The sequence below is a fragment of the Anolis carolinensis genome, chromosome 5 (assembly GCF_035594765.1).
Source record: "Anolis carolinensis isolate JA03-04 chromosome 5, rAnoCar3.1.pri, whole genome shotgun sequence".
Classification (NCBI taxonomy): Eukaryota; Metazoa; Chordata; class Lepidosauria; order Squamata; family Dactyloidae; genus Anolis; species Anolis carolinensis.
In genome coordinates, this window is record NC_085845.1 from 185,197,992 (window position 1) to 185,225,961 (window position 27,970).

A 27,970-nucleotide genomic window follows, 5' to 3' on the forward strand; every position below is an offset into this window, starting at 1 on the left:
ATAAAATGTTATCATCTTTTCATCCAGCAGGTTTTGAGGCATATAGGGGATCACCTTCTGCCCCTAATGGTCCCTACAGCCAATTGCAGCTTCCTGGCAGAGATTATCCTCCCATACAGTATCCTCAGAGGGTAATGTCAAGTTCTGTGCTGCAGCCTTGCAAAATATACTAAATCTGTATGTATTGGCTTTGATGTTTGCTCAGAAAGTAAAAGAAGGTACAGACTTCAACATAATTAGATTAGGGATGCATTACAAATATAACATCATTTAAAGTGCATGTGATTTATTACAGGGTAATATTGAAATGTCATTTAGAAAGAGCTAAAGCAATATACCCAATATTGTATCTACATCTCATCTGTAAAAATGTGTATAATTTGGGGTTTATGTGTCATGTTTATTGAATTGACAAATGGCATGAATCCATCTTTTAGAATAAGTTATCTGCATAGATGTGCCTCCTGCAAAGGTTGATCATCTGGCATACCCTTGATTTGAAATCATAGAATTGGAAAAGACTTCATGGGCCATCCAGTCCAACCCCTGCCATGCAGGAAAAAGCACAATCCAATATATAGACACATGCTAGTTTAAGGAAACACATTCACCTTCAGTATCATTGGAATACGACATGGTCATGATTAGGCTATGCATGCTTTATGGGAATGAGAATATACCTCACAACCTCTGAGGATGCCTGCCATAGATGCAGGTGAAATGTCAGGAGAGAATGCTTTTGGAACATGGCCATACAGCCTGGAAAACACACAACAACCCTTATTGAGAATTCCTCTAATTTCAATGATATTAAGTACATGGGCTGTGGATTACCCAAATCTGTGGCTGCCTTGTAGACATCTCACATGGTGGTACAAGAATAGCCAGAGCTTGGAAATAGGATTTTTTTTTTCCGGAGGGGTGAGCTTTGACCTGTGGATTCTGGGGCATGTAGTAAAAAAAGTCATTTCATAAAACTCTTATAGCACACTTCCCTGAACCCCCATCCCAGATACCTGAAGCTGAAATTCTCATATGGCTGGAAAGGTTGTTGCTTTTACTAAATAGAAAAAATATTATTTTTCCTAGGATGTGAATTATCAGCAGAACTATAAACGAGGAGGTGTTAGCAGTGCCCGTGCCAATTCAAGAGGTAAAGTTTGAACTATATTCCATGGTTATTCATTCTCCAAATATGCTTTGCACACAATATGTTTTTTTATTGGAATAGCCATTAACGGAGTGATTGACTGAGCTGTTGCCATTGGAACCAATGCTATTTGTTTTGTCAAACATCTATGGGCAGCGAAAGCAGAAACATTCTTCCAGTTATTTCCTTTCTTTTCTAAAGTGACAATAATGCCCTTGTCTCTGAGTTTCAAGCTCAGAGCTATGTTCTAACAGAATTGTTGAGTACAAAATGTGGATCGATCTGAGCAGGGTTTCCATTGTTGGCATCTTCTGTTGACAGAAGAGCTTCAACTCCTGCAGCAACATGCTGCAAATAGCTGTTCATGCAGCTGAAGTACAGCTCTATAGAATGCTGTTCACTTCTAGCTGAAGATATAGCAGGATTTCTGCTCACTCCCTGCAGTTTCTGGCTATGGAGTTCAAGTTTTCATTTAGGCTGGAAGAGGCTCAAAGTGAACTTGTACTAATGTCGAGTTTCGGTTGCAGTTCATATACCATAATAATACATTCAGACTGTTAAACAGAATACAGCAGCCCAGTTGAACCATGCCATTAACTCTATCCAGTCTTCATAAAACCCTTAAAAGTTTCTGTGTTTTAGCTTACAGGCAAGACAGCAGACAGGAGGAGAATTGTTCATCAGGTAGAGCTCAAGGTAGAACCGGTGGTAGAGAATACTTCAGAAGAAGGGAATTGAGGAAAACAGAGAGAAATGGAAGAGAAGCAGAGACTCAAATGTCATAGCTACCAGAAAGCATCCATTCAGTTAGTGTTGATTGACAGTGCAGTTGATAATTGGTACCTTGGTTTTCTACACTAAATAAAACACAGATTTTTAAGATGTGTCCTTTTTTGATGCTACAAATCACACAAACTAAATGTGCATTTGTGCTGTGAGACTGAACCAGGCATCTCAATTGCTAATGTGAGAAAGCATTCACTGTATATGAAATACATTCCACTTAGAACAATCTTTTATATGCACATTTATAAATGCATAACTATTTCAAGTTACATTTATACCTTACTAGAATTGCTTTGGACTGCAGCTTAAACTTGTTAAGTGTCTATTGCTGCGTATTACTAAAAGTCATCGTAATTCAGTCTTAATTTGAAGGACAATATATAAAGGACCTGGGAGTAGTTGTAAAATTATACAAGCACTAGCAAACAACCAGATAGACTTAACATGCAGTGGATCTGATAAATCACTAAACAAAAATCCCTTAATAGTGGATGTGTATTACTCTGCTTGTTATTAAAACTGGTATCTAAATTTCTACAATTCCTGGTTCAAGATAGACTTGAATTACTTCAGCATTGGGATCACTGCAGAAGCATACTGGCTACATATCCCCCACACATTCACCCTTTGGGGAATGTGGGGCAGGAAATTTAGTTGACAGCAAAACTGAATTTTTGCAGCGTTGAATTATTTGGCCCTTGTGTCAACTGTGAAACAATTCTGCCCTTATAGCTGGACTCTACACAGTGTTAGTTGGCAGGCTCTTGTGGGTCAGGAAGTCTGCATAGCATTCACTTCTGATTCCATCACTAAACTGAAGCATTTTGAAATGCTGACCAAAATGTTGGGCCAGATTAGGAATTCTTGGGGATCAGAAAGCTGAATGAAGGTGATTGAAGCATAGCAGGATACTTTCAATCTGTACATAGACTGTATATGTGATGATTTACTGCCTCATCACTCTAGAGCATGAATCCACTTTAAATCCGGTTTCTGCCTCCTGCAGAATTCTGAGGTTGGTAGTTTGGTGAGGCTCAGGACCTGTTTGGCTGAGCTGTTTAAAGCCCCCTCCCTAAATTGGATTTAAACTGGTTTCAAGCTCTAGTGTGATGAGGTTCTATAAAGTTAAAACTGGAATAAAAGAGGGCTGTTGGAAAACACTTATCTCTTGAAGGTATGTCTCCATCTTTATTCAAAAGGAATATTAATAGGAAATTGTAAGGGAGGAGAACTATAACATGTGTCTAGGTCCAGGTGTTTTGGCCCTCCAGGTGAAGGCCAAAACACCTGGAGGGTCGAAGTTTGCCCAGGCCTGGTCTAGGTTGTGTGCAGATGACTCATTTAAAAAGTAATTTACACATATAGGCTTGAGAAAATAAACATAAAGAGTCCAAAATGTGTTTTTTATTTTTACTGGTTTTTAAGAGTATTTCAGAACTAACCATTGCTCATGATCTTCAACAGCCGGCTGGAGCGATTCTTCTCAGGTGAGCAGCCCAGAGCGTGACAGTGAGGCCTTTAACAGTGGGGATTCTGGGCAGGGTGACTCCCGCAGCATTACTCCTGTTGACATGCCAGTGGCAGGCCAAGCAGCCACCATCCTTCCTGTGCACGTCTATCCCCTCCCGCAGCAGATGAGAGTTGCCTTCTCTGCTGCTAGAACTTCTAACTTGGCTCCTGGGACTCTAGACCAGCCCATCGTGTTTGACCTCCTGTTAAACAACCTTGGCAATACCTTTGATATCCAACTTGGTAGGTTCAATTGTCCTGTCAATGGCACCTATGTGTTCATATTCCATATGCTGAAGCTGGCTGTGAATGTTCCGCTGTATGTGAACCTCATGAAAAACGAAGAGGTTCTAGTATCTGCATATGCCAATGATGGTGCTCCGGATCATGAGACTGCTAGTAATCATGCAGTCCTGCAGCTTTTTCAAGGAGACCAGATTTGGCTGCGTCTCCATAGAGGAGCTATTTATGGAAGTAGTTGGAAATATTCTACATTCTCAGGATACCTCCTGTATCAAGACTGAATATTTATGTTTACAATAAAGCTGCTCCAAACAGTTTGGTGAAGGAAGGTGAAAACTAGGGGAAATAGTTTGCACTGCATACTGACTGCTTATAACACAACTCTGAAATGTGGGTATAGGGATCTGTCTTGCAATGAGATGGAGTTGGATCAGCACTGATGTGGCACTTTATCAGTTGTGATGTAGCCTTGATGGTAAAGCTGTGAATGTTTGCTTGCACTTATTCTTGAACTGTAATTATCATCATAGTAAACTACTCAAATTTGCCTCCAGACTAGGCTATCCACAATGCCTTGTGCCTAAAAATAAAAAAATTGAATATGCCTTAGTATTGGTGTCTGTACTACTGAAATAAATATGAGGACAAATGATCTTTGATACTGTTCAGAGGGAAAGTTCATACATGGATTGGTATGTAGAAAGCCCCAAATATAATCTACAGTTCAAGTGGAGGAAATAGCGATTGGTGGAGATTTTTGCCCAGAATTCCTAGTTAAATGTTTTTGCTATACAAAGATAAAAAGAATATTTTTTTCTATATTAAAAAGCCAGTTTTAAAGAATCAAAGCAAATAGTTTAGATAATTTTATAGGCCCTTTCCTCACTACTTTTAGAATTACAAGAACAAACATGAAACGTAGCTATTTAAAAACCTAGTATTAAACTAATTTTAGAAGCATTTCAATTTTTGTTAGAAGTCAACCTCCTTACATGAGTCCTACATGAATGCTCCTCCTAACACAATACATCCATTTTAACTGCTTATGTTGGAGCGGTGTGGAGTAGTCAATAATGTGTGCAGCAGGAGAAAGGCCTGGTTCTTGTATTACAGAATAAAAACTGTCCTGATGCTAGTAAGATGTGAATCAATCTTTTGAAATGCTTTGCTCTATTAGTTTTCTGCTTTTATCTAATACAAGATTTATGTCCTTGTAGCTATTAAGTAGCATGTACCATGATGGCATCTACCTTTCCTCATTTGGAACAAATGCCTACCTTTTAGGATTGTTTACTTCATGTAGGAGCCCTCAGTGGTGCAGCAGGTTAAACCGTTGAGCTGCTGAACTTGCTGATAGAAAGGTTGGCGGTTTGAATCCGGGGCCTGCTGTTAGCCCCAGCTTCTGCCAGCCTAGCAATTCAAAAACATGCAAATGTGAGTAGATCAATAGGTATCGCTCTGACAGGAAGGTAACGGTGCTCCATGCAGTCAGACAACATCAGCTCTTCATCTTAGAAATGGAGATGAGCACCAACCTCCAGAGTGGGACACGACTAAATTTAATCTCAGGGGAAAATTTTTTACCTTCTTAATGTAAGGTTCCAGGTGTTAGGGTGACTTGGTTTGAGACCAGAAGAAGGTTCACCTATGGCTCGGGGAAGTCTACCCCTAGGAAGGGGAAATCATGCCTGTAAGATTTATCATGGGAAAAATCACTACTGACCAAGAGCTCATGAGTTCGAAGCCAGCTCGGGTCGTATTGAGCACCTAGCTCGTTGACCTAAGCAACCCAAAAGACAGTTGCATCTGTCGAGTAGGAAATTTAGGTACCGCCTTAAGCGGGGAGGCTAATTAACAAATTTACGACATCATAAAAATTTCCAGCAGCGTGTGGAAGAATGAGGAAGTACTCCATCAAGGACTCAGTGTCACAGTGGATGATGAAGCAGCAGCTCCCCCTGTGGCCGGAATCGAGCATACCCTCATGAAGCCGAAAGCTGGAAAATGTTAAAATTGCCTCTGTGTCTATATGTCATATGTCTAATGGCATTGAATGTTTGCCATGTATATGTACATTGTGATCCTCCCTGAGTCCCCTTCGGGGGGGGGGGGTGAAGGGCGGAATAAACATACTGTAAATAAATAAATACAAGGACACAATATGAGGTGAAATTTTCTGAACAGGGACATAAAGACTCAAACGTTACAAGGGTATTGATCCTTTCCTATGCTATCCAAAACTTTAAAACTATGTTTTTTGGATTTGAAATAACACTCAAAAATGTACCTCTTCCAACCTACATAGAAATTCAACCTAAGATCAAACTTACTGAACCTATCTTATTCATAACCCAGGGTCTGCTTGTAGTCAAGGATATTACTAGTACATAATTAGTAGCCAAATTGAGTAACAATCATATCCTTGATGCTGAAGCACAAGAGTATGCCTTCTTATTCAGAATACAACATACTGGGAGTCATGGTTTTCTTATGGCAAAATTACTGTGGCTGAAAGGATAGCATAGGCCCAGAATGAACAATATCTACTACTTATTTTATTAGTCTAAATAGTACTGGGGTTGGGGAGAATGATTCTACTTGCTTAAAAGGTGACCCGCTAATCCTGAAGGCTTTCAGGAGACGAAGGCTTACCAGAGAAGAGGAAAACAGTTGCTTACCTGCAGCTGTGATTCTTTGGCTGATCTAGCTGCGACCTCAACACAATAGTCTCTGCTCAGGCACAAAAACCCATTTATGAGACAGATGACGATGAATTTTTATTTACATTAAAATGTTGTCGTATCTATTTTAAAATAGATGTTACACCTCCAACGAAACTGAAAAAATTAGGCAAACACATAGAGAACTTGAATACTATTTTATCTATTCAACTCATTGTAGATATTTTTTGAGGTTTTGTTTTTCCACAATAGTAAATGACTTCATGAAAAAGATGAACCTAAACCTTCAGAATGCTGAGGACTGGTTCATGAGGAACAGGGAGAAGGTCAATGTTCGAATCCTCATTTGGCCATGAAAAATCATTGCACGATTCTAAGCAAGTCAAACTCTTAAGCCCTGGGGTGGGGAAGAGATAGTTTTGCTTTAGGGTTGCTGTAAGTTGAAAGCGATTTAAGACACAGAATAATAGACAAGTTAGAGAATAATTCTAAGGAGGATTGCCAATGCAATTGAGTCATCAGTCACCAAAACAAAATATAGAAAGAGATAATGGAGAATAGGAAGAACTGTACAAGACAAGAAGAAAAGTGGACAAGGAGATCTGGGACATGAAAAGAAAGAAAACCTATTACCATATCAGTTCATTATCTTCAGTGGATAGAGAGAATATCACAGTGGGTTACAAACTTAGTTTGAAGGCAGAGCTATGTTTGGAAGTTTCAAGGTCCTGCTCCTGGACTTGGCAAATGCAGCAGCTCCTTCAAGATTTTCAGCCTCACCAACTTCAAACTAGGCAAGACAACATTATTTCAAAAGACGTTGGGGGACAGCTTTCACCTCCTTTAAACCACCAGCTGGATGCTTTGATAGGCAAGAGCCCATGAAACATAACCAAAAAAGCAAAAACAAAACAAATTAACAACAGAGGACCCTTTTCTTGAACATTGCATAAAATGGTCTGCCCCCAGCTGAGCTGGAGGGACAAAGACAAATAATAGAACTCAGTGCTGACAAAAGCCATGTGGCTCTGGAGAAACCAAGAGTAGAATCTAAATAATTTGCAAGGCTTTGTTTGGAGGAAATAGGAATAGTCCAATGTAGGAAGAACATCTTCACTATTTGAAGGCAAACAATAGTGTGACACCCCTGAAGCAATGAACTATATAGAGTGCGATGCTCAAAGTGCAGTCCTGGTGCTCCATACAGCTCCTGCTCCCAGGCTATTTTTGTGTATTACTTGTTTCTTCTTAAACTCTTTTATCTTAAACAGCGAGAGTCACAGTGAAGGGGAAGAGACTGCCTTATTAAGAAATTATATCCTGCCCAGAGTGCTTCCCTTTCAGAAAAATACAACATAGCTAGTTACATAGCTATAGTTATCAAAATAGCTCCATTCTTCATAGAAGTGTATGGCTTGTAGCTCCTTATTGCAGCTTCCAGGATAATTGTTATGATTGAGCCTCGTGGCTCTGTTTCTGATAGGCGTGGGCGTAAGACTCCTCGAGAGTCGGATACTCTCGAGGAGCGAGAGAGAAAAAGACTGCGAGACATATTTGCAGCACCCTCTGACGAAGAGTCTTTCGAAGGGTTCACGGAGAGAATGGAGGAAGGGCTGGTTAGCTCAGAGGAGGATGAGATGGATTGGACTCGGGTAAGGGAGGAATTGGGGGCCACTGGCCATGATGGGGCAGAAGATGAATGGGGACCTTCAGGATTAGACCCATGGCGTAGCTGGAGGGATGGGACGGGATCCACAGCTGGAGATGCTGTTGGGCGTAGTCAGAGGTGTTCCAGCTCTGACGAGGAAAGTGATGAGGAAACGCCCGGGTTAAGGAGGGCAGCTGACAGTGATGAAGATTTGTAACTGGCATAAAATGGGGCTTGGGAGCAATTGCAAATTGCGTCGGGCAAGGTAATCTGGGCAAACGCTTGGGATTCGTGTGTGTGTGTGGGACGCTTCCCTGAAGACTTGTGTGCTTTCCTGTGCTGAGACGTAAGTTGATTGGAATCCAGGGTCAGACGGCGGGAGGGATTGTGTGGGCATTTGTTTGTGCAAACCTGTGCTTACTCTTATTAGCTTGACCTTCCGTCGTCTTCTTGACGGACGCCATCTCCTGCTTTGAGAACTCGGACTGAACTGACCACGGCTTGTCTTCCCCCCTTCTTGGACTTGGAAAAACTACAAACGTCTGCTTCTGGCTTTGATCTACGGAACGGAACTGGTCTACTCTACTGCTAAAATCCCTGGCTGAATTGTTCGTGTTGGAATCCTGTCTGCTGTGTGTGTGTGTGGGAGCGACGCAAGTTACTCTAAACACAGTGTTGGCAGCAGAGAGGAATCTGCTGCCAATTAGTTGCATTCTTTGTATCTTTTGTTCCTTGGCTTTCGTTTTGTTTATACCCAGGCTGAAGAAAGCAGTTTGTTTTTACCCGGATTAAACTTCGGTTTAATCCGGTTTATCTTTTGAACATTTACTTTTGCCCCTTTTTGCTCCTAAAGGCAAAAATTGCCTGGCCCTTGTGTTTTACGGGCATTTTTGAGTTCTGTAAACTAATAAACTCTGTTACTTTGAATCTTGTGGCGTTCTGTCCTTGACAGATTGCCCGACGCCCATAAAAGGTTTATTGCAGCAATAAACCCGTCAGGAAGACGATGGATGAGTTAAGGGCCAAATTAGACCAATTGCAAACGGCTGTGACCGTTAGCCAAACAGCTCATGCCGTGAAAGGACATATTTTGACTCCTGAACGCTTTGACGGAACCAGGTGCAAGTTGCCAACCTTTTTGGCACAAGTGGAGCTTTATTTTTCTCAGCTCAGTGCTCATGCTTTTCCTACAGACACTAGCAAGGTGGCCTTTATTTTGAGTTTGTTGACCGGTCCCGCAGGACAATGGGCCACTAATTTAATTTTGGGAAATGACCCAGTCAAGGACAATTTGAATAATTTCAAAAAGTTGTTAACTGATACTTTTGGGGATCCTCTCCGCACGGAGAACGCTGGGTGGGCTCTGTATCGGTTGAAACAGGGAAAGGGGACTGTTTTGGATTACTTAAATAAGTTTAACCTGTATCGCCACCAGCTGGATTGGGGGGAAAATGCATTCATGCTTTTATTTACTGCCGGGTTAAGTGATATGCTCCAGGATGAATTAGCACGCTTGGAGCCGGCTGAAAGCTGGGACGCCTTAGTAGCTAAGGTGCTGCGTTTAGACGCAAGGTTCGAGGCTCGTAAACATTCAAAAGCAATGTGTGCGCCACCCATGCATGTAACCAGGGCACCTGTGGTGATGGGGGAAGAGCCCATGGAGCTTGGGGTCTTTAAAAAGCTGTCTACAGAGGAAAAGAGCCGTAGGAGGCAGCTGGGCTTGTGTTTGTACTGTGGGAATGCTGGGCATTTTGCCAAAAATTGTAATGTGAAACCTTCCCAGCTTTCGGGAAAAGGCCAGCCCTAGTGCGACGTGAGTCCAACGCACTAGGGCTCCTCAAGCAGTCAACTGAGGGGAGGAAGCATGTTTTCGTACCCATTACATTATCTGTTGGGGGAAGGGAACTTGTTTCTACTTTGGCACTGCTGGACTCAGGAGCCACGGTCTCCTATGTAGATATTGAGTTTGCTAAGAAGCATGGCATTCCTAAAGTGCGCAAGGCATGCGACGTGTGGGTGGAAGGAGCAGATGGGAGACTGCTGGAGACTGGGGTGGTTAACCAGGAAACCTCAGCAGTAACGTGGGAGGTGCAGGGAGTAACGGGAACGTTTGTGTGGGATATTACGAGCTTGCCTAGATATGATGTGATCCTGGGGATGGATTGGCTAGCTGTAGTAAACCCACAAGTAGATTGGGCAACACGTAAAGTGATCTTAAAGAGGCAGGATTGTTGCACTTTAAATGTTACTCATTCTGATATGGAGGGAGTGCCTGCTGAGTATGGGGAGTTCTCTGATGTATTTTGTAAAAGAGAAGCGGACAAATTACCACCGCACAGGCCATATGATTGCGCCATCAAGTTGGCAGAAGGTGCGAAACTGCCAGCAGGGAGGCTGTATGCCTTGACTGTACCGGAAAGGCAAGCTTTGCGGGAGTTTCTAGATGAAAATTTAGCCAAGGGGTTTATTCGCCCCTCTAGTTCTCCAACTGCGGCACCAGTATTCTTTGTAGCCAAAAAGACTGGGGAACTTAGGCTGGTCTGCGACTATCGGATCCTAAACAAATACACCATTCGGGATAGGTACCCGCTCCCTTTAATCTCGGAACTGTTATCAAGGGTGCAAGGGGCTAAGGTCTTTACCAAGCTTGACCTGCGGGGGGCCTATAACTTAATCCGTATACGGGAAGGGGATGAATGGAAGACGGCATTTAACACGTGTTTCGGATGCCACGAGTTCCGAGTCATGCCTTTTGGGCTTTGTAATGCTCCTGCGGTCTTCCAGAGGTTCATGAACGATGTGTTCAGGGACCTAATTGACCAATTTTTAGTGATTTATTTGGATGATATCTTGATTTTTTCTAAGGACGAGAAAGAACATCGTCAACATGTCAAGCAGGTTCTGCACCGACTGCGGGCTAATGGGCTTTTCGCCAAGGCTTCCAAGTGCGTCTTTCATGTGCCTGAAGTGGAGTTCCTAGGTCATGTAGTGTCAGGTAGGGAACTTAAAATGGACCCACATAAGGTTGACGCCGTCAACTCATGGCAGGAGCTGAGGACTAAGAAGGATGTACAAAGGTTCTTAGGTTTCGCTAATTACTACCGGGAGTTTATTCCGAATTTTGCAAAGCTCACGGTACCTTTGACGCAGCTTCTGCGCAAGAAACAGCCATTTGTGTGGGGGCGGGAAGCTCACGAGGCGTTTCTACAACTTAAGTCTAGTTTTCAATCGGACAACATACTAACCCATCCTGATGTTGACAAACCATTCGTGGTAGAAGCGGACGCTTCTAGCTACGCGTTGGGGGCTGTATTGTCTCAGAAGGATTCCTCAGGGACCTTGCGTCCCTGTGGATTTTACTCGCGGCAACTAACACCCTTCGAGCAGAACTATACCATATGGGAGAAGGAGTTGTTGGCGATTAAGGTGGCGTTTGAGGTGTGGCGGCACTGGCTTGAAGGGGCACGGCACCAGATCGTGGTCAGGTCTGATCATAAGAACTTAGAGCACTTGCAAACAGCAAAGAAGTTAAACCAGCGTCAAATCCGCTGGGCTTTGTTTTTCTCCAGGTTTAACTTCAAGGTGCAGTTCGTGGAGGGGAAGGCAAACTTGCGGGCCGATGCTTTATCCCGCAAGCCAGAATTTAAGACCAATGAGCAGGTTGTATGTCAGACCATCTTGCCTACTGCCTCGCTGTGTGTTGTAGATAATGAGCTCGGGTTACATGACCAGATCCTTGAGGCTCAGAAAGATGATGTGTGGACACAGGAGCAACTGATGCTGCTCTCAGCAGGTAACCGTACCATACTGCCGCATCTCCAAGATCAAGACGGGGTATTGGTGCGTAGGGGGCAGGTTTACGTACCAGTGGGGGCCCTCAGGTTGGAGGTGATTAGAGCCCACCATGACGAACCCATGGCTGGGCACTTTGGCAGGTTCAAGACCGTACAGCTTATCACCAGGAGCTACTGGTGGCCAAAGATGCGGCAAGACATTCTGCGCTTTTGTGACAGCTGCGCCGTTTGCCAGCAGAGTAAGACGCCTGTTGGGCGCCCTAGAGGGTTGTTGTCGTCTCTACCTGTTCCGGAGAGGCCATGGCAAATCATTTCCATGGATTTTATTTCAGATTTGCCTAAGTCTGGGGGTTATACTTGTATTTGGGTGGTGGTGGATTTATTTAGTAAACTGGCTCATTTTATTCCTTGTTCAACCATTCCGGCGGCCCCTACGTTGGCCTTACTATTTACTAAGCACATCTATCGTTTGCACGGAGCACCCGAGGTGATTATTTCAGATAGGGCTCCGCAATTTGTGTCACGCTTTTGGAAACACTTCCATGAGTGCTTGGGGACTAAGTTAAACGTGTCGTCCGCCTTCCATCCGCAAACGGATGGACAGTCGGAACGGGTTAATGGGCTCTTAGAGCAGTATTTGCGTTGTTTTTGTTTAGATCAACCCACGGCTTGGGTGAAGTGGCTACCGGTGGCGGAGTTTGCTTACAACAATGCGGTGCACACGTCTAGTCAGCATACGCCGTTTGAGCTTACTTATGGCTTTCACCCACGGGGAGGTGTGGCGCCGTCGACCAATGTGGTCTCTTCGGACCCTGTGTACCGCTCTACGGAAATGGCTGCATTGCATGATGTTGCCCGTCGCTTACTGTTGGAAGCTAAGGCAACGCAGAAGACTCAGGCTGACCGCCACAGGCAGGCAGGGGAGGAGTTGGAAGAAGGGGATTTGGTGTGGTTATCTTCCAAACATATTAAACAGGCTGGGGGAAAGTTTGCGCCTCGGTATTTGGGTCCCTTTCCTATCGTTAAAAAGATTTCTTCTGTTGCGTTTCGTTTACGTTTACCGTCTAGTTTAAAGGTCCATCCAGTCTTTCATCGTTCGCTGTTGAAACTTGATACCTCTAGTCGTCGTGGTGCTATAGCGGAGGGTATCATTGCCACTTCTCCGCCATCGGGGGAGGAGGCCTTTGTGAGAGGGGATAGTGTTATGATTGAGCCTCGTGGCTCTGTTTCTGATAGGCGTGGGCGTAAGACTCCTCGAGAGTCGGATACTCTCGAGGAGCGAGAGAGAAAAAGACTGCGAGACATATTTGCAGCACCCTCTGACGAAGAGTCTTTCGAAGGGTTCACGGAGAGAATGGAGGAAGGGCTGGTTAGCTCAGAGGAGGATGAGATGGATTGGACTCGGGTAAGGGAGGAATTGGGGGCCACTGGCCATGATGGGGCAGAAGATGAATGGGGACCTTCAGGATTAGACCCATGGCGTAGCTGGAGGGATGGGACGGGATCCACAGCTGGAGATGCTGTTGGGCGTAGTCAGAGGTGTTCCAGCTCTGACGAGGAAAGTGATGAGGAAACGCCCGGGTTAAGGAGGGCAGCTGACAGTGATGAAGATTTGTAACTGGCATAAAATGGGGCTTGGGAGCAATTGCAAATTGCGTCGGGCAAGGTAATCTGGGCAAACGCTTGGGATTCGTGTGTGTGTGTGGGACGCTTCCCTGAAGACTTGTGTGCTTTCCTGTGCTGAGACGTAAGTTGATTGGAATCCAGGGTCAGACGGCGGGAGGGATTGTGTGGGCATTTGTTTGTGCAAACCTGTGCTTACTCTTATTAGCTTGACCTTCCGTCGTCTTCTTGACGGACGCCATCTCCTGCTTTGAGAACTCGGACTGAACTGACCACGGCTTGTCTTCCCCCCTTCTTGGACTTGGAAAAACTACAAACGTCTGCTTCTGGCTTTGATCTACGGAACGGAACTGGTCTACTCTACTGCTAAAATCCCTGGCTGAATTGTTCGTGTTGGAATCCTGTCTGCTGTGTGTGTGTGTGGGAGCGACGCAAGTTACTCTAAACACAGTGTTGGCAGCAGAGAGGAATCTGCTGCCAATTAGTTGCATTCTTTGTATCTTTTGTTCCTTGGCTTTCGTTTTGTTTATACCCAGGCTGAAGAAAGCAGTTTGTTTTTACCCGGATTAAACTTCGGTTTAATCCGGTTTATCTTTTGAACATTTACTTTTGCCCCTTTTTGCTCCTAAAGGCAAAAATTGCCTGGCCCTTGTGTTTTACGGGCATTTTTGAGTTCTGTAAACTAATAAACTCTGTTACTTTGAATCTTGTGGCGTTCTGTCCTTGACAATAATACTGTCAGGCCTCAATCCAATTGCTAGTCTCAACTAGAGAGAAATTTCAGCATTATAATATATAGGGAGAAATAGTTTACAATTATTCTGAGGATCATTCTGAAAATGAGAACTTTAAGATTAGTTTTTTGTGGGGGAAATGAAGGACTTGACTTAGACCAAATACTTGTAATCTCAGTAAGTTGTGTATAGCCCTACTGGGACTATGTTATTTATTCAGTAAAACAAGTAAGTTTCAATATATTACTGCACCTCAGGAACACTTCACAGGGAAGAAGAGTAAATTCACTTTCATATTGATCTAACAACTGTAAGTACAGTAGAGTCTCACTTATCCAACAGTTTGCCTCCCACCCAGATCCACAGCTGTTTCTCTAGGCAGCAAGGATTGAACTTGTTATGGATTTAATATTGTTGTTATTGTAAATTTTATGCAATTCTATCTTTATGTGCAGTCAATCTGTTAGTAGCCAATGTTTTTTAGTCAATGTTTTGGTGCTAAATTGTACGGTCTCTTTGGTCATCGGGGGAGGCCCTCCTCTCGCTCCCGCCAGCATCGCAAGCGCGGTTGGTGGGGACGAGGGACAGGGCCTTCTCTGTAGTGGCCCCCCGGTTATGGAATTCGCTGCCTAGGGAGATCAGGCAAGCCCCCACCTTGATGGCATTTCGGAAGAGTCTGAAAACTTGGCTTTTCACTCAGGCCTTTGGTTAAGATCATCTTTTTTCCATCACAATTATTATGCTCCTCGACCTTTTGCACTGGTCGCTCTTCCCGACTCCTTATTGATTGATATTACTCAGGACTCCTCCCTACCGTACCAAATGTGACCTAAAATGATTCTAATGCACTTTATCTATTTATGAATTTGTTACCCATAATGTGCACCGTACACTTTGCTTATCCACTATTGCAACCTCATTGTTTTTAACCTGATGTTTTAATTCTGCGTTGTGTTTTTAACTTATTATGTATATTTTTATTGGTTTTGTTTTTGTCCTGATGTTTTATACTTTATCATTGTTTGTATTTTGATTTTGCTGTAAGCCGCCCCGAGTCCCCTTCGGGGGAGATGGAGGCGGGATACAAATAAACTTATTATTATTATTATTATTATTATTATTATTATTATTATTAAATTCGTAAATACAGTAATTACTACATAACGTTACCATGTATTGAACTGCTTTTTCTGTCGATTTGTTGTAAAACATAATGTTTGGATGCATAATTTGTAAAATTATAATGTAATTTGACATTTAATAGGCTTTTCCTTAATCCCTCATTATCCAACATTTTTGCTTATCCAACGTTCTGCTGGCCCGTTTATGTTGGATAAGCGAGACTCTACTGTACTTACAGTTGTTGGATCAATATGAAAGTGAACCTCGCTCTTTAAACTCTCTCCTCCAGTTTTTAATAAATTCATCCGACTCATAATCATTTGTTGCATCTAACCAACAATTGCAGAAGGGATGAAGTCTGGAAGCAGAGTGCTCTTTCCGTAACCAATCATGGCCGCTTCTAGTTTCAGGGAGGTGATGTAGGCCAAGGAGAGGGGAATAGCATGTGTTCCGTACAGCAACATGGCGCCCTGCATTCCAGCCCCGCGAGAGGAAGAGGACGTAAAGCAGGTGCTTCGCGACAACCCCCGACTGTCGTAAACCGGTGAATGGCTTCTGGAGAGAGGCAAGCGGGTGAGCGACTGAGGAGCGGCTGTTCCCCCTAAAGCACAACCCTCCCCTCCCGCTGACCTCTTTCTTTTCGCTAAGCAAAGGCCATGGATCCCAACAGGATCATCCAGGCCCTCAAAGGCACCATCGACCCCAAGCTGAGGCTGGCGGCTGAGAATGAACTCAACCAGGTGAGAGTCTTTCTTCAGGGCCGGCCCCACTGTTTGTTGGCAGAGGGAGGAGGGGGCACTTCCGGGTTTGGCGGCTCTTTCTTTCTCTTCCCTCTCTGTGTGAGGGAGATTTGTTCCTTCCTCAGGAAGATGGCTTGGCTTTTCTCCTTCCCCTTCATGGCTGCCTTTTCTCACCCTTTTCTGGCAAATGGGGCCTTCTTCCTCTGAAGGGAGTCTTGCCAATTCTTCTCAGCCAAAAGCCCCAGAAGAGGAAGGGAAGCCATGATGGCCACAGATGATGGCAGTGAAGTCCAAAAAGGTCCACCACAGGCACGGGCCAACTTGGGCCCTCTAGGTGTTTTGGACTTCAACTCCCACCATTCCTAACAGCCTCAGGCCCCTTCCTTTTCCCCCTCAGCCGCTTAAGCGGCTGAGGGGGAAAAGGAAAGGGCCTGAGGCTGTTAGGAATGATGGGAGTTGAAGTCCAAAACACTTGCAGGGCCCAAGTTGGCCCATGCCTGATATAGCTCCATAATGCGATGTGTTGGAAATGGGACCCGAGTCTAAACGCAATATTTATGTCATGCCCAGCCCTCATGGTAACCTTGTGCCCAATATTTTAAATAATTTTCCAACAAAATCCAATAAATACTACATTCTGTAGTAGCTGGCTGTGGTGCAGCTGGCTAGTAACCAGCTGCAATAAATCACTACTGACCGAGAGGTCATGAGTTCGAAGCCCGGGTCGGGTTAAGCCCCCGACCATTAAATAGCCCGGCTTGCTGTTGACCTATGCAGCCCCGAAAGACAGTTGCATCTGTTAAGTAGGGAAATTTAGATATGCTTTATGCAGGAGGCTATTTTAACTAATTTACAACATCATAAAACTGCCAGCAAAACACGAGGAAAGGAATGAGGAAGTACAGCCACTAGTGGACAGTGAAGCAACAGCTTCCCCTGTGGCCGGAATCATGAAGCTGGAAAAAAAAATGTTAAATGCCTCTGTATCTGTCTATATATGTTGTTTGTCTGTTGGCATTGAATGTTTGCCATATATGTGTTCATTGTAATCCGCCCTGAGTCCCCTTCGGGGTGAGAAGGACGAAATATAAATACTGTAAATAAATAAATAAATAAATTCGGCAATGAACAAGAGGGATCCTCTCACCTCTGCAGGAGTCTACTGTATATAATGCAGCTGTGGACATGTCTATATAAGGACCACCAAACGCAGCATTGCCCAGAGACGAATTAAGGAACACGAGAGGCACTGCTGACTAACTCAACCAGAGAAGTTAGCCATAGCAGAGCACTTGACGAACCTACTTGGGCACAGCATATTATTTGAGAACACAGAAATGCTGGACCACTTTTAACAACCCACCATGTCAGGTTACACAGAGAAGCCATTGAAATCCACAAGCATGTGGACAATTTCAATAGAAAGGAAGAAACCATGAAAATGAACAAAATCTGGCTACCAGTATTACAAAATTTTCGAATCAAGAGAGTACACAAAGAGCAACGCTAAAAAAAACAGAGGAAATCCAGATAGGAAACATTCAGGGCCAGATAACACCTCCCAACAAAAGATTCCCCCAGGCAGGAAGCAGCCAGATCTGGAAGCTGCAAGGCCATCAAATGCTTATCAAGGTGGCCAATTGCAACATTCTCACTTGCCTCAAAAGGACAAAAGTTCTTTCTCCCACCCTGAACATCCTACAGATATATAAACCTCACTGGCCTCATTTCCAACAGACCTCACAACCTCTGAAGATGCCTCCCATAGATGTGCGTGAAAGATCAGGAGATCTTTCTAGAACATGGCCATATAGCCTGGAAAACTCACAGCAACCCAATAATTCAGGCAGTTTAATGACAAAATTACATTTTAAACTTCCACTTTGTCTGACTTTTGATGTGTAATAATAATAATAAACTTTATTTATGGAATCATAGAGTGGAAGGAGACCTCGTGGGCCATCCAGTCCAATCTCCTTCCAAGGGGCAGGAAAACCACAATCACATTGTGAGGACTCAGGGTGGTTTACAACAAGTTGCAGCAAAATTAGATGCCGTACAATGGTAAACAAAGAACAAACAAACCAAAACCACCCAAATCCCAAAACATCCCAACATCCATATCAAAATAATAGTAAAGATAGCGCCAAACATTAGACAATGACATCACTAAGTTACGTTTTTTCAGTTAAACATTAATAACAGACTGGAGGATTAAATCCGATAAAGATTAAAAAAACTAAAAATGTAAAAGCCCATGTAGCCAGAGTGACAAGCCATTTCTTTTCCATGGTATCTAAACATTGATCTTCTGTGCCTCCTCCTCTCTATATGCTTCAGTGCATAAGAAAGTTTTCAATTATTTTTTAAGAGAGAGTAAGGAGGGGGCCAGGGCCCCTGGTGGCACAGTGCGTTAAAGCACTGAGCTGCTGAACTTGCGGACCAAAAGGTCCCAGGTTCAAATCCCGGGAGCGGAATGAGTGCCTGCTGTTAGCCCCAGCTCCTGCCAACCTAGCAGTTTGAAAACATGCCAATGTGAGTAGATCAATAGGTACCGTTCTGGCAGGAACATAACGGCACTCCATGCAGTCATGCCGGCCACATGACCTTGGTGGTGTCTATGGACAACACCGGCTCTTCGGCTTAGAAATGGAGATGAGCACCAACCCCCAGAGTCGGTCACGACTGGACGTAACGTCAGGGGAAACCTTTACCTTTACCTAAAGAGGGGGCCATTTTGATCTCTTTTACAAGGGAGTTCCAGAGGTGACCGGAAGGGGAGGGGCAACCCCTGAGAAAGCTCTCTCCCTCCTCCCCACCAGCTGTGCTTGAGTATTTTGTGGAGATGTGTTTTGGTATTAATATCTGTATTCTACAGAGCATTTTAAAATAATTAAGTGTTTTGATTATGTGTTTTAGCAATGTTGTAACCCACCTTGAGCTGTGAAGAGAGGTGGGGAATAAATACGATTCTGAAAGCTTATTGCCAGTGGTTCTGAAATGACTTCTGCTAGTTCCTTCAATACTCTTGGATGTAGTTCATCTGACCCTGGAGACATGAATTCATTTAAAGTAGCCAGGTATTTCTGGACTACTTCTTTACATATTTTGGGTTGCATTTCCCCTATTACCTTGTCCGCTCTGTATTGCTCAGGTTGAACACCAATTTTGGGAGAAGACTGACGCAAAGAAGGTGTTGAACAGCTCTGCCTTTTTCTTATCCCGTTAGCATTTCACCACCCTCTCCACGCAGAGGCCCGCCATTAGGTTGGGGTATAAAATCCAGATGTACAAAAAAATAGTTCAGCCACAAGTCAAGAATATGATTCTGTGGCAAATACATTGTTAAAAATGGCACAAAACAGTTGAGCTATGCTACATGACAGAATGAAAAATTAGTGAACAAGATTCTCCCAGTGATCCAAGAAGTCCTGTGCTGCCAGCATTTGGTTTCATATGTTCTAAATAAAGGATTTAAGGACTCAGTAGAAAGTTAATCTGTTGCTCATTTGGCAAAAGCATTGTTTGGGACTTTCCTAATAGGAAAAATATGGGTTCAGGGCAGTATATGATACAAATAAATTTTCAAAGCAAGTACAAACAGCAATATGTCTTTATCCCATATTAGATCCACACAGGCCTTAAAAGCTATTTCTTGGTACCGCTATAAAACTCTGGCTCTGATTCTGACAATGAAATAGAGACAAGAAGATCCTCAAATATTGTGCCAATCAAAAACTTTATTTTTGAGCTGTTTTTCTGGATCAGTAACACACCACACTGTCCCCCTAAGGATAATCTTAAATAATATGTAGTTAGGTAGGTTATTTTACATCAACTGTGTTGCCAATGTTATTTTTGGTGGGCTAAATAATGACCCATTGTATGTGGAAAAAATTATTGGCCTGAAAGGGTTAAGTGTGTGTGTGTGTTACAATATATTTAAAATAGATGGTATGAAGGAATCTGCAAATGTAATACTGATATGAAATATATCAATACTGATATGAAAGGATTTTTATTATATTTTTATAGTGGACCCTCTTTTTTGGTTACTCACACCTTTTGGAGGATGCTCTTTCTTGAAGATAGTTTTTTATGAGGAAGAGACTGGAGAGAACCAATGGTGTGTACACATTCATAAGGCAGAATGGTCATTATTCACTTGGACTGCACCTTTGTGTAGTCTTGACTGAGGGTATTCTTCAGTTAAGAAACAAGTTATTTTGACTGAAAAGATGTAGCTGATCTGATGTTTTATAACGGACAATGGGTTGATAAAACACATCTGGTATCATCCAGTTTGTAGGTCTACTGTTTGCAGTTCCTTTTGACTGCGGTCCTAATGATGCTGGCAACAGCTGCCTAGCCTTGGGAGCTTCTGGTTTGAATCTTGTGATGCTTAATAATTGATGTCTTGATCGGTGCATTTCTCTAGGATTAAATATGGATTGAAATACACACTTCTGAGTATTAGGTTGCTTTTGTTTTATCATTTTGCTTTATTTATTTATTTTGTGTCAAAAGCATTGTAGAACGAATACATTTCAAATAATGGGGAAAAAAAAAGAAATCACAAGCAACTAAATAGTTTTGGACCAAAAGCGGGCAACAGCAACCGCATTGTCTGTAGCTTTAAACAACTCCTCCTCCGTACATGAGGCAGGGCATTGTGGGCAAGCATACATATGCTGAGTTGTTTGTTCAGCTCCACAGTCACACAAGGTGGAGGATTCCTCCAGGTAGTGCCACCTTGCCAAGTTGTCTTTTGATCTGCCCACTCCACTTCTGAGTCTGTTCAGGGACTTCCAAGTTGCCCATTCTTGGTTTGCCCCTGGAGGAAGACCCTCTTGGGGGGCCATCCAGTTAGAATTGCCAGGTTTAGCTGCCCAAAGGGACACCCTTGCTGTTGCTGGAGGAACATCAAGAGGAGTGGTGGTTCTCATGAAGCCCTTCCTTGATTTGAGTCTGGTGGGAGGAGGGTGATAGCCATGCAGTGGGTAGCTTTCACAATTTTGCTGGGAATTGGTTTATAAACATTTTCTTAGCCTTTTGATAAAATCCCCGTAGTATTTATTTTCATTTCAATTTAACATCCTGTGAAACTGCAGAGAATGTGTCAAGAAATTAGACAGCATATATCCAGAGGAAAACATCAATAGATGCTGTTGGGTGCTGTCCAGGAGTGGCTAGTGCTGATTCACCAGGACTGGTCTTAGATTTACTTTATGTTCATGTATATTTTGGTACCGTTGAGTGGCTGGACCTGTAGGAGGAGAAAGAAATTCATGAGCCAAGGCAGCTTAAGAAGTGCCACAAATATTTGGATAGAAAAAGAGCTCTATTTGAACCAGGAGGAATTGTGAAGGAAATTTTGTCAGCTGTATCAATTCAAAGCCATCTGGTTTCTGTGGAAAATGTATTTAAGTTACAGAAGTTGGTTAAGATATGGTCAATGAGACTAAGACGTCCCATACAGTACATAGTTGCCCTTTTGCCTTGTTGGATTACATTCAAATAGGTTCAAAACTGGATGAACAATTCATTATTACACCCCAAAAGTTTGAATTTTCCACTAACATGTGGAGGAAAGATTCTGGGCACACAGAACTTCTAGTTTGCATTGCGAAAGCTCTTGGAACTAGGACAATGTTTGAATTTTTATCCAGGTATATTTAAAAGATTCACCTTCTAGTGAGTACTTTTATCTGGGGTGTTTTTGATACCCAAAGAGATTATAAAAATGTCCACATAAGACTTTTTTGCAGCTGCCAAACCACAGATACTCCACAATATCCAAATGCCCAGAACCAAAAAGCACACGTTCACATGAGGTGAAACATTTGTTTCAGCTCGCTGACATTGTTCCTTCTTTGCTATCTTTCTGTTTGTCTATTTAAATACATGCTCAACACAAATGCAATAGATTTGTTAGAACAATTTTTAGTCCAGCTTTTTTTGTCTGTTTTAAAAATCCAAAGAAACGTGAAATATGGCTGAAACATGGGACATTGTCAAAACTCTTTGGAAGAAAGTATCGTCAAATGTCTACTATTAGGTTTAATGCTGTTTGGGTTCTGTAACAAAGTTGACTCTTCTTGTATGATAATTAATAGTAAATTTCTCTGCATTTTACATCTAGTATCCAACTTTTTGCTTAGTAAGGTTTATCCATTTCCATTTCAGATTTTCAACTGTTGGAAATATGTAAAAGTCAATGCCTGCCATTAAGGGTTAAAATATAATGTAGACAAGAGAAAGAAAATTTAAAGCATGGGCCCTCAAACTTTCTTTTCAACAATTTGCAAGTCTCTCAGTTTCCCAGTATTGATCATTCAGTTTTAAAAATACTATGTATCCAAATCTAGTTTGTGCCTATAATGAAAACATGTGTGCATACCTCATTTGGAAGGGAAACTTTTAAAATATCTTCCACTCTGAAGTTCTGCAGAATTAGAAGTGGGCATATGTTAAAAAAAACCCTGTTCACTGTTTATCAAACATAGCCTTGGACTCTGGAACAGAATAATACTTTCACTGCAACACTGATTAAGCAGACTGAGTCTACAAAAGCTTGTGCCAAAATCTGGTAGTGCCCTTGTGTCCTCTCAGTCTCAAGGGTACTACCAGATGCTTTTGTATTCTTATCCAGATTGACACAGCTATGCCATTGAATATAATCTGGTCTGTGTTCAGTGAGAGAGCGTTAAGCATATGTTTCACTCTTCCCTTCAAATAAATATTCTGTAAAACTGTTTGACATTGCAAGTGCTTACCAGACCTGGAACTCTCCCTTAAATCTTCAACATTTATCAATATGCCATGCTTTGCTGATTAATTCTTTTTTTACATTTCAGTCTTACAAGATTATCAACTTTGCTCCTAGTCTGCTACAAATCATTGTTTCTGATCAAGTGGAATTCCCAGTCCGGCAGGCAGGTAAGCTAAATTTACTCTAGAAATTGCTTCTACATACTGAATATATCCTGTCCTGTGCTGACATAAATGCTTGCTATCCTAGTATGTGGATGGATTGTCAGGACAAAAAATACACCCCTTCCTTAGCAATAATTCATTTTTCTCTAGGAAGATCTACATCTAAATTGTCAAGCAGCTGGCATAAAGTGTAAACTGCAAAGCATCACTGTATTCAGTTTATAGCCAGTTCTATCTTACAGGATGCAAATACTGAGGAAGCAGTCCTGGTTATCTCCTTATGTGGTTACTGTGGTCTTCAAGAGAGGCCCTTTTCATGATGTTGCATGGCCTGAATGTCTGCCTTAAGGCTACCAACATGATTTTTTTTTAGGACTTTGAGTCTTCCCTTGTAGAACTTCAAGGGTTTTTTTGTGTGTGAATTTGAGCTTTCCCTGGAAAGCAACCTGGTAATATTGTTTTCATTTGTTATTTGATTATTTTTATTGTCCTTCCCACCCTAATTTAGTATTTTGTGTCAGGTTTCCTGTGGTATACTGTTGCAATCATTTTATGTTTGTTAGTACAGTATATAGATCTATGTAGTAAATAGAATCAGTAATGCATATGAATTAAAAAAGATTGTGTGTACCTGGAATTATTAGATTGTAATTTGTTAACTCTTGACTATAGAAAGTGCACACTGAACAGTGAAAGGGTTATGCTTTGTAGCTCCAGGCCTCTTCATATGTATGAGATTGCACTTCCCAAGGGGCCCGTTTTTCTTCTGTGGCAGTGACAGATGCAAGGCAGTTGCTTCCTTATGGTGTGTTCCATATGACTGTAAAAGATATCCATATGAAGATATATTTTCCACTTGTTTGTCATGCCACCAGAAGGGAGATGTATCAGTCAAGAGGAAAGACTCATGCCATCAGTTTCATCTACAAGGAACAGGCTCCCAAGCAGCTATGAAGCCACTTCAGTGTAACAGACCTCTGTGTGACTGAAAGGAGCCTTTGTTTCTTTTTAATGCTTTGCTCAGCTACAAATACATGTTTGTTATTTCCCACTAGGACTCCCATAACAGATTTCTGTGGTTATTTGTTTCAGACATAGGTTGTTAATCTGTGTCCCTCCTAGTGCCCCCCCCCCCAACATATTCACTGGTATTTCATCTTCTTCCATTTCAGCGGCTATTTACCTGAAGAACATGGTGACACAGTACTGGCCAGATCGAGAGCCACCACCTGGTGAGGTGATATTTCCATTCAACATTCATGAAAATGATCGACAGCAGATTCGAGATAACATTGTGGAAGGAATCATTCGTTCTCCAGACTTAGTGAGGTTTGTCAGGGTTCAAGAACATCTGCCAAAAATCTCTTACTTTTATATCTAATACATCTAGCATGGAAATAAATAATTATGTTTGGAATAAATTATACAGATATTGCTTTGTATTGTTTATTCTTCAAATTTTTATATTAATTTTTCCCCCTAAAAATGAAATAGTTCTTTATTAAGGGTAATGGTAAGTGCTGTTTGTGATATGCAGTATACATGTCTGTATCCTTTTGTTTCCCAGATGATAAGGAAATCGAAAAACTATTCAAATATCTTGTTAGTGGCAATGTTTAGAGAAGCAAGAGAGCGAACATTCCTTATTCTGCCTACTAAGTGGTCCAGATGAAGACAGTAATGATGGCATAATGTGATCTCATGCAGGATCTGGAAATGGACAATAAGATTTGGCCTCCTTGTGCATTTTATTAACATTATGCGGATATTAGATTTGAATAGGGATGTAAGATGGACCATGTTTAGCTGCTGGTTGGTGAAGCATGGTATAGTATTTCACCTCCACTGCATAGTGCTGCCAGAGATTGATTTGGAGATTGATTGGCCTTTCTGATGGTTGGACAACAGTTCCCATAATTTCCCAACCCTCTGGCTAAGCTGGGCGAGGCAGGTGATAGGCAAAAAAGTCTGAAAGACCAAAAGTTATACCCTGTGCTTGGGTTTCATCTAAAATAAAGGCAAATAAATATAAACCTAATTATGAGCGGGCAAAATGTAGCCATAGGTTGCATGTGGCTCCCTAGTACTCCCCCCAGGGCCAAAATTATTGTTTTGTTTGCAAACAGTAATGATTGCACATTACTATCATTAGCCCATGCAAAATCTAGAATGGACAATATGATTTCAGCTCTACAATGCTCAAAAATGATATCTGGGGATGTTTGAAGTCTGCCCAAACCCTGCTTGAGATCAAAATGAAATTTTGCAATTTCTTTCAAATGTTTACCATAAAATGCCCTAAATTACCATCCAGGCGTCTAAAGAGACTGATATCTTGTTTGTCAGGATGTAAATTCTTCCAGGTTGTCTTCTTTGCAGTACAAATATGTATTGGTCAAATTGCAGTAAACACTAAAAAATCTATTTGCATAGGAGTATAATTTCCAGAGGGAAACTGGTGGCAGAAAACCATGGGGGCCAATTTATGTGAGACAATCTTCATCTACCTCTGACTCTTTCCTGGAATTTTTCCTCTCTTTTTTCATATAATCAATATAATCTTTTTTTCCTTCTTTCTTTCTTGTCCATTCTTTCAGGGCTCAGCTGACAATGTGTCTCCGTTTTATCATAAAACATGACTTCCCGGGACACTGGACAGCAGTGGTGGACAAAATAGGCTATTACTTGCAGTCTCCAAATAGCGGGAACTGGCTAGGAAGCCTACTGTGCCTGTACCAACTTGTGAAAACCTATGAGTAAGTAGTTTGTCGTTATGGAGGTTCCTTTCCCAGAAACTGATAGAGATGACAGTGTCTGGAGAGATCTTAACTAATTCCTGTACCCTTGTATGGTTCTTTGTAAGAATAACTTTTCAGAGGTGGTAGGAGAGAGAGTGAGAGCAGCCTATCCATTTGTTCAGGGGAAAGCTGCTGGGATGTTATCCTTTTACTCTACATAGGACAGGCAGAGTTGAGGTGTACATAAATTGAAGCACACATCTTGCCATTTCTGCCTGTCTTTGTTTCTATGGAAAAACAATTTCTTCTCCAGGTAAATTTAAGTGTGCTCGGTCATTGACTTCATGAGAAACTGATTAATATTTTACTGAGTTTCAAGTTTATGGCTGATATATCATAAATTACTTGATCCCTCCTTAAACTGGGAGTCAATTGCAACTCCCTCCATCAAGTTACTTCTAACTTGGTGAGTGAGAAAATGAATAACATTGGCAGTAGAAAAATTTGCTAAACATTTTACCCATCCATTCTGAATATGGTTATTAAAGATTTTTTGCACTTTATCCTGCAGATCTACAAGAAAGGGAAGGATTCCTTCTTCAAAATGTAGAATTACTGGTGTATGAACAAAACAGTGTCACCTGACCAATTTTGAGTCTGTCTGTGTCTGCAGGTACAAGAAGGCTGAGGAGCGTGATCCCCTCATTGCTGCGATGCAGATATTTTTGCCTCGGATTCAACAGCAGATGATCCAGCTCCTTCCTGACAACTCCCACTATTCAGTGCTCCTTCAGAAACAAATCCTAAAAAATTTCTATGCACTTGTTCAGGTATGAGCCTAAGCATCAAATATGTTCAGAAGTGTGATGAATTTCTGATAAAAACATCCTTGATTTCTTTAGAGCAGGCATGGGCAAACCTTGGCCCACTAGCTGTTTTGGACTTCAACTCCCACAATTCCTACCAGCCTATTGGTCCAAAACATCTGGAGGGCTGAAGTTTGCCCTTGCCTGCTTTAGACTATGAGCTACATATGAATGCTTCAGAGTGTCTTGTTGTCGAGATCACTTTTTTTCAAGTTAAAATGTTTAAATAAGCTATTAGCAGTCCTCAGATAAAGAAAACTGCAAAGATGGGTAGGAATCAAAACACATTTCCAAGAGCCACAGTTTTGTAGTAAAATGGGGCTGCCATGCCACCTCAAAGTAGCCAACTCAGTGTCACTTCTGGTATCAGAATGATGTGGACATGTCTTGCAATGTTGGAAATATCTAAATGTGACTATTTTATCTATTGTGAATACCTATTTCAGTGCTAAGATGGGATGATAGTGCTTTTTATTAAAAGTGTTTCAAGAATTGATTTCTTTATGTGTTGCCATTCATGAGGACTTTATCCATGTGTCTTATGTGTGTTTTCTTATTCGCTCATCAGTAAGAAGATACTGACATATTATCAAAGCAAGAGACTTCCTTCCCCTTTATTTAAAATTAATCACAATATTTCACTCCCTGGGCTTGGATCAGTCCCCTTTCAACCCTGTTTTAGCATGACCAAGGGGAGTGTATCTCTAAGAAACTGGAACTTGGCAGACAGCACACATTGCACACATTGTGAAACCACATCTGAGTCTTGCTGCTGGCAGATTGTAATTTTTAGTGAGGTGTTTTCAGATTAGAACCGACATGCCATGTCAATTTGTCTTAGGGCTCAGTTATGAGTTTCCTAGAGACAGTCCAAGAAACTTCTTGCAGTGTACTTCCACCCCCTGGGGAGTTTGGGAGGTTATCTTTATGAAAATTAAATGCTGTCTATGAGGTTTCTAGGGTGACTTGTCTTGATAGGCAGTGTTCATATGTTGGGATTTTAAAGTTTAGTTCCTGTGATTTATAATGAAGTGAAATTATGGACTGCTTTGCTTTGGTAAGCAAATATTTGTTGATATATTTTGAGCAAAATTATAATCATACTAAAATCTTTATTGTGGCTTATCTCTTAATTCAACAATGTGGCAGTAGTTAAAAGAGCCACGTTTTTGCATTAAAATGGTGTTTGGCTCGAGTGCATGTCTTACTTTTAACGTGAAATGAGCTTAAAAAATAGGAAAGGGTTTGCTGGCATGGTTCAGTTGTGAGGCCCGTTATTGTCTATAGCAGGATTCAGGGGGTGAAACAGGCCCTTGTAAAAAATGAATTTAGCTCTTATTTTTTGTTGCTTGTTAGGTCTTTGTTTTACCATGAAAAAAAACCCTTCTCTATATTTCTGC

The 27,970-nt window shown here is 42.0% G+C and overlaps 2 protein-coding genes and 1 long non-coding RNA gene across 18 annotated transcripts in view; 2 read left to right on the top strand and 1 right to left on the bottom strand.

The window, feature by feature from the left end:
* The window catches only part of caprin2 (caprin family member 2), a 36,879-nt gene extending 32,587 nt beyond the window's left edge, over nt 1-4,292 (top strand). For 8 of the 13 annotated variants that reach the window (XM_008110408.3, XM_062981116.1, XM_062981119.1 and 5 more), the window contains 3 exons: nt 28-131; nt 1,090-1,153; nt 3,401-4,292. In XM_008110408.3, coding sequence (XP_008108615.2) covers nt 28-131; nt 1,090-1,153; nt 3,401-3,969 — 737 coding nt within the window. In that variant the 3' untranslated portion in view covers nt 3,970-4,292. Of the gene's footprint in view, nt 1-27; nt 132-1,089; nt 1,154-1,792; nt 2,031-3,400 lie in introns of those variants that run through there. The other 5 variants (XM_062981113.1, XM_062981117.1, XM_062981123.1 and 2 more) reach the window with 2 other exon arrangements.
* An 11,520-nt stretch (nt 4,293-15,812) lies between these two features.
* ipo8 (importin 8) overlaps nt 15,813-27,970 on the top strand; it is a 59,528-nt gene continuing 47,370 nt past the window's right edge. For all 4 annotated transcript variants that reach the window (XM_008110420.3, XM_016993590.2, XM_003220823.4 and 1 more), the window contains exons 1-5: nt 15,813-16,030; nt 22,888-22,969; nt 24,139-24,295; nt 25,564-25,722; nt 26,378-26,534. In XM_008110420.3, the coding sequence (XP_008108627.1) occupies nt 15,947-16,030; nt 22,888-22,969; nt 24,139-24,295; nt 25,564-25,722; nt 26,378-26,534 (639 nt within the window). In that variant the 5' untranslated portion in view covers nt 15,813-15,946. The remainder of the gene's footprint in view (nt 16,031-22,887; nt 22,970-24,138; nt 24,296-25,563; nt 25,723-26,377; nt 26,535-27,970) is intronic.
* On the bottom strand, nt 20,513-22,479 carry LOC134299166 (uncharacterized). Its single transcript, XR_010006321.1, has 2 exons — nt 22,431-22,479; nt 20,513-21,296 (listed from the first exon to the last, which is right to left on the bottom strand). It is a non-coding gene; the product is annotated as an uncharacterized LOC134299166 (long non-coding RNA).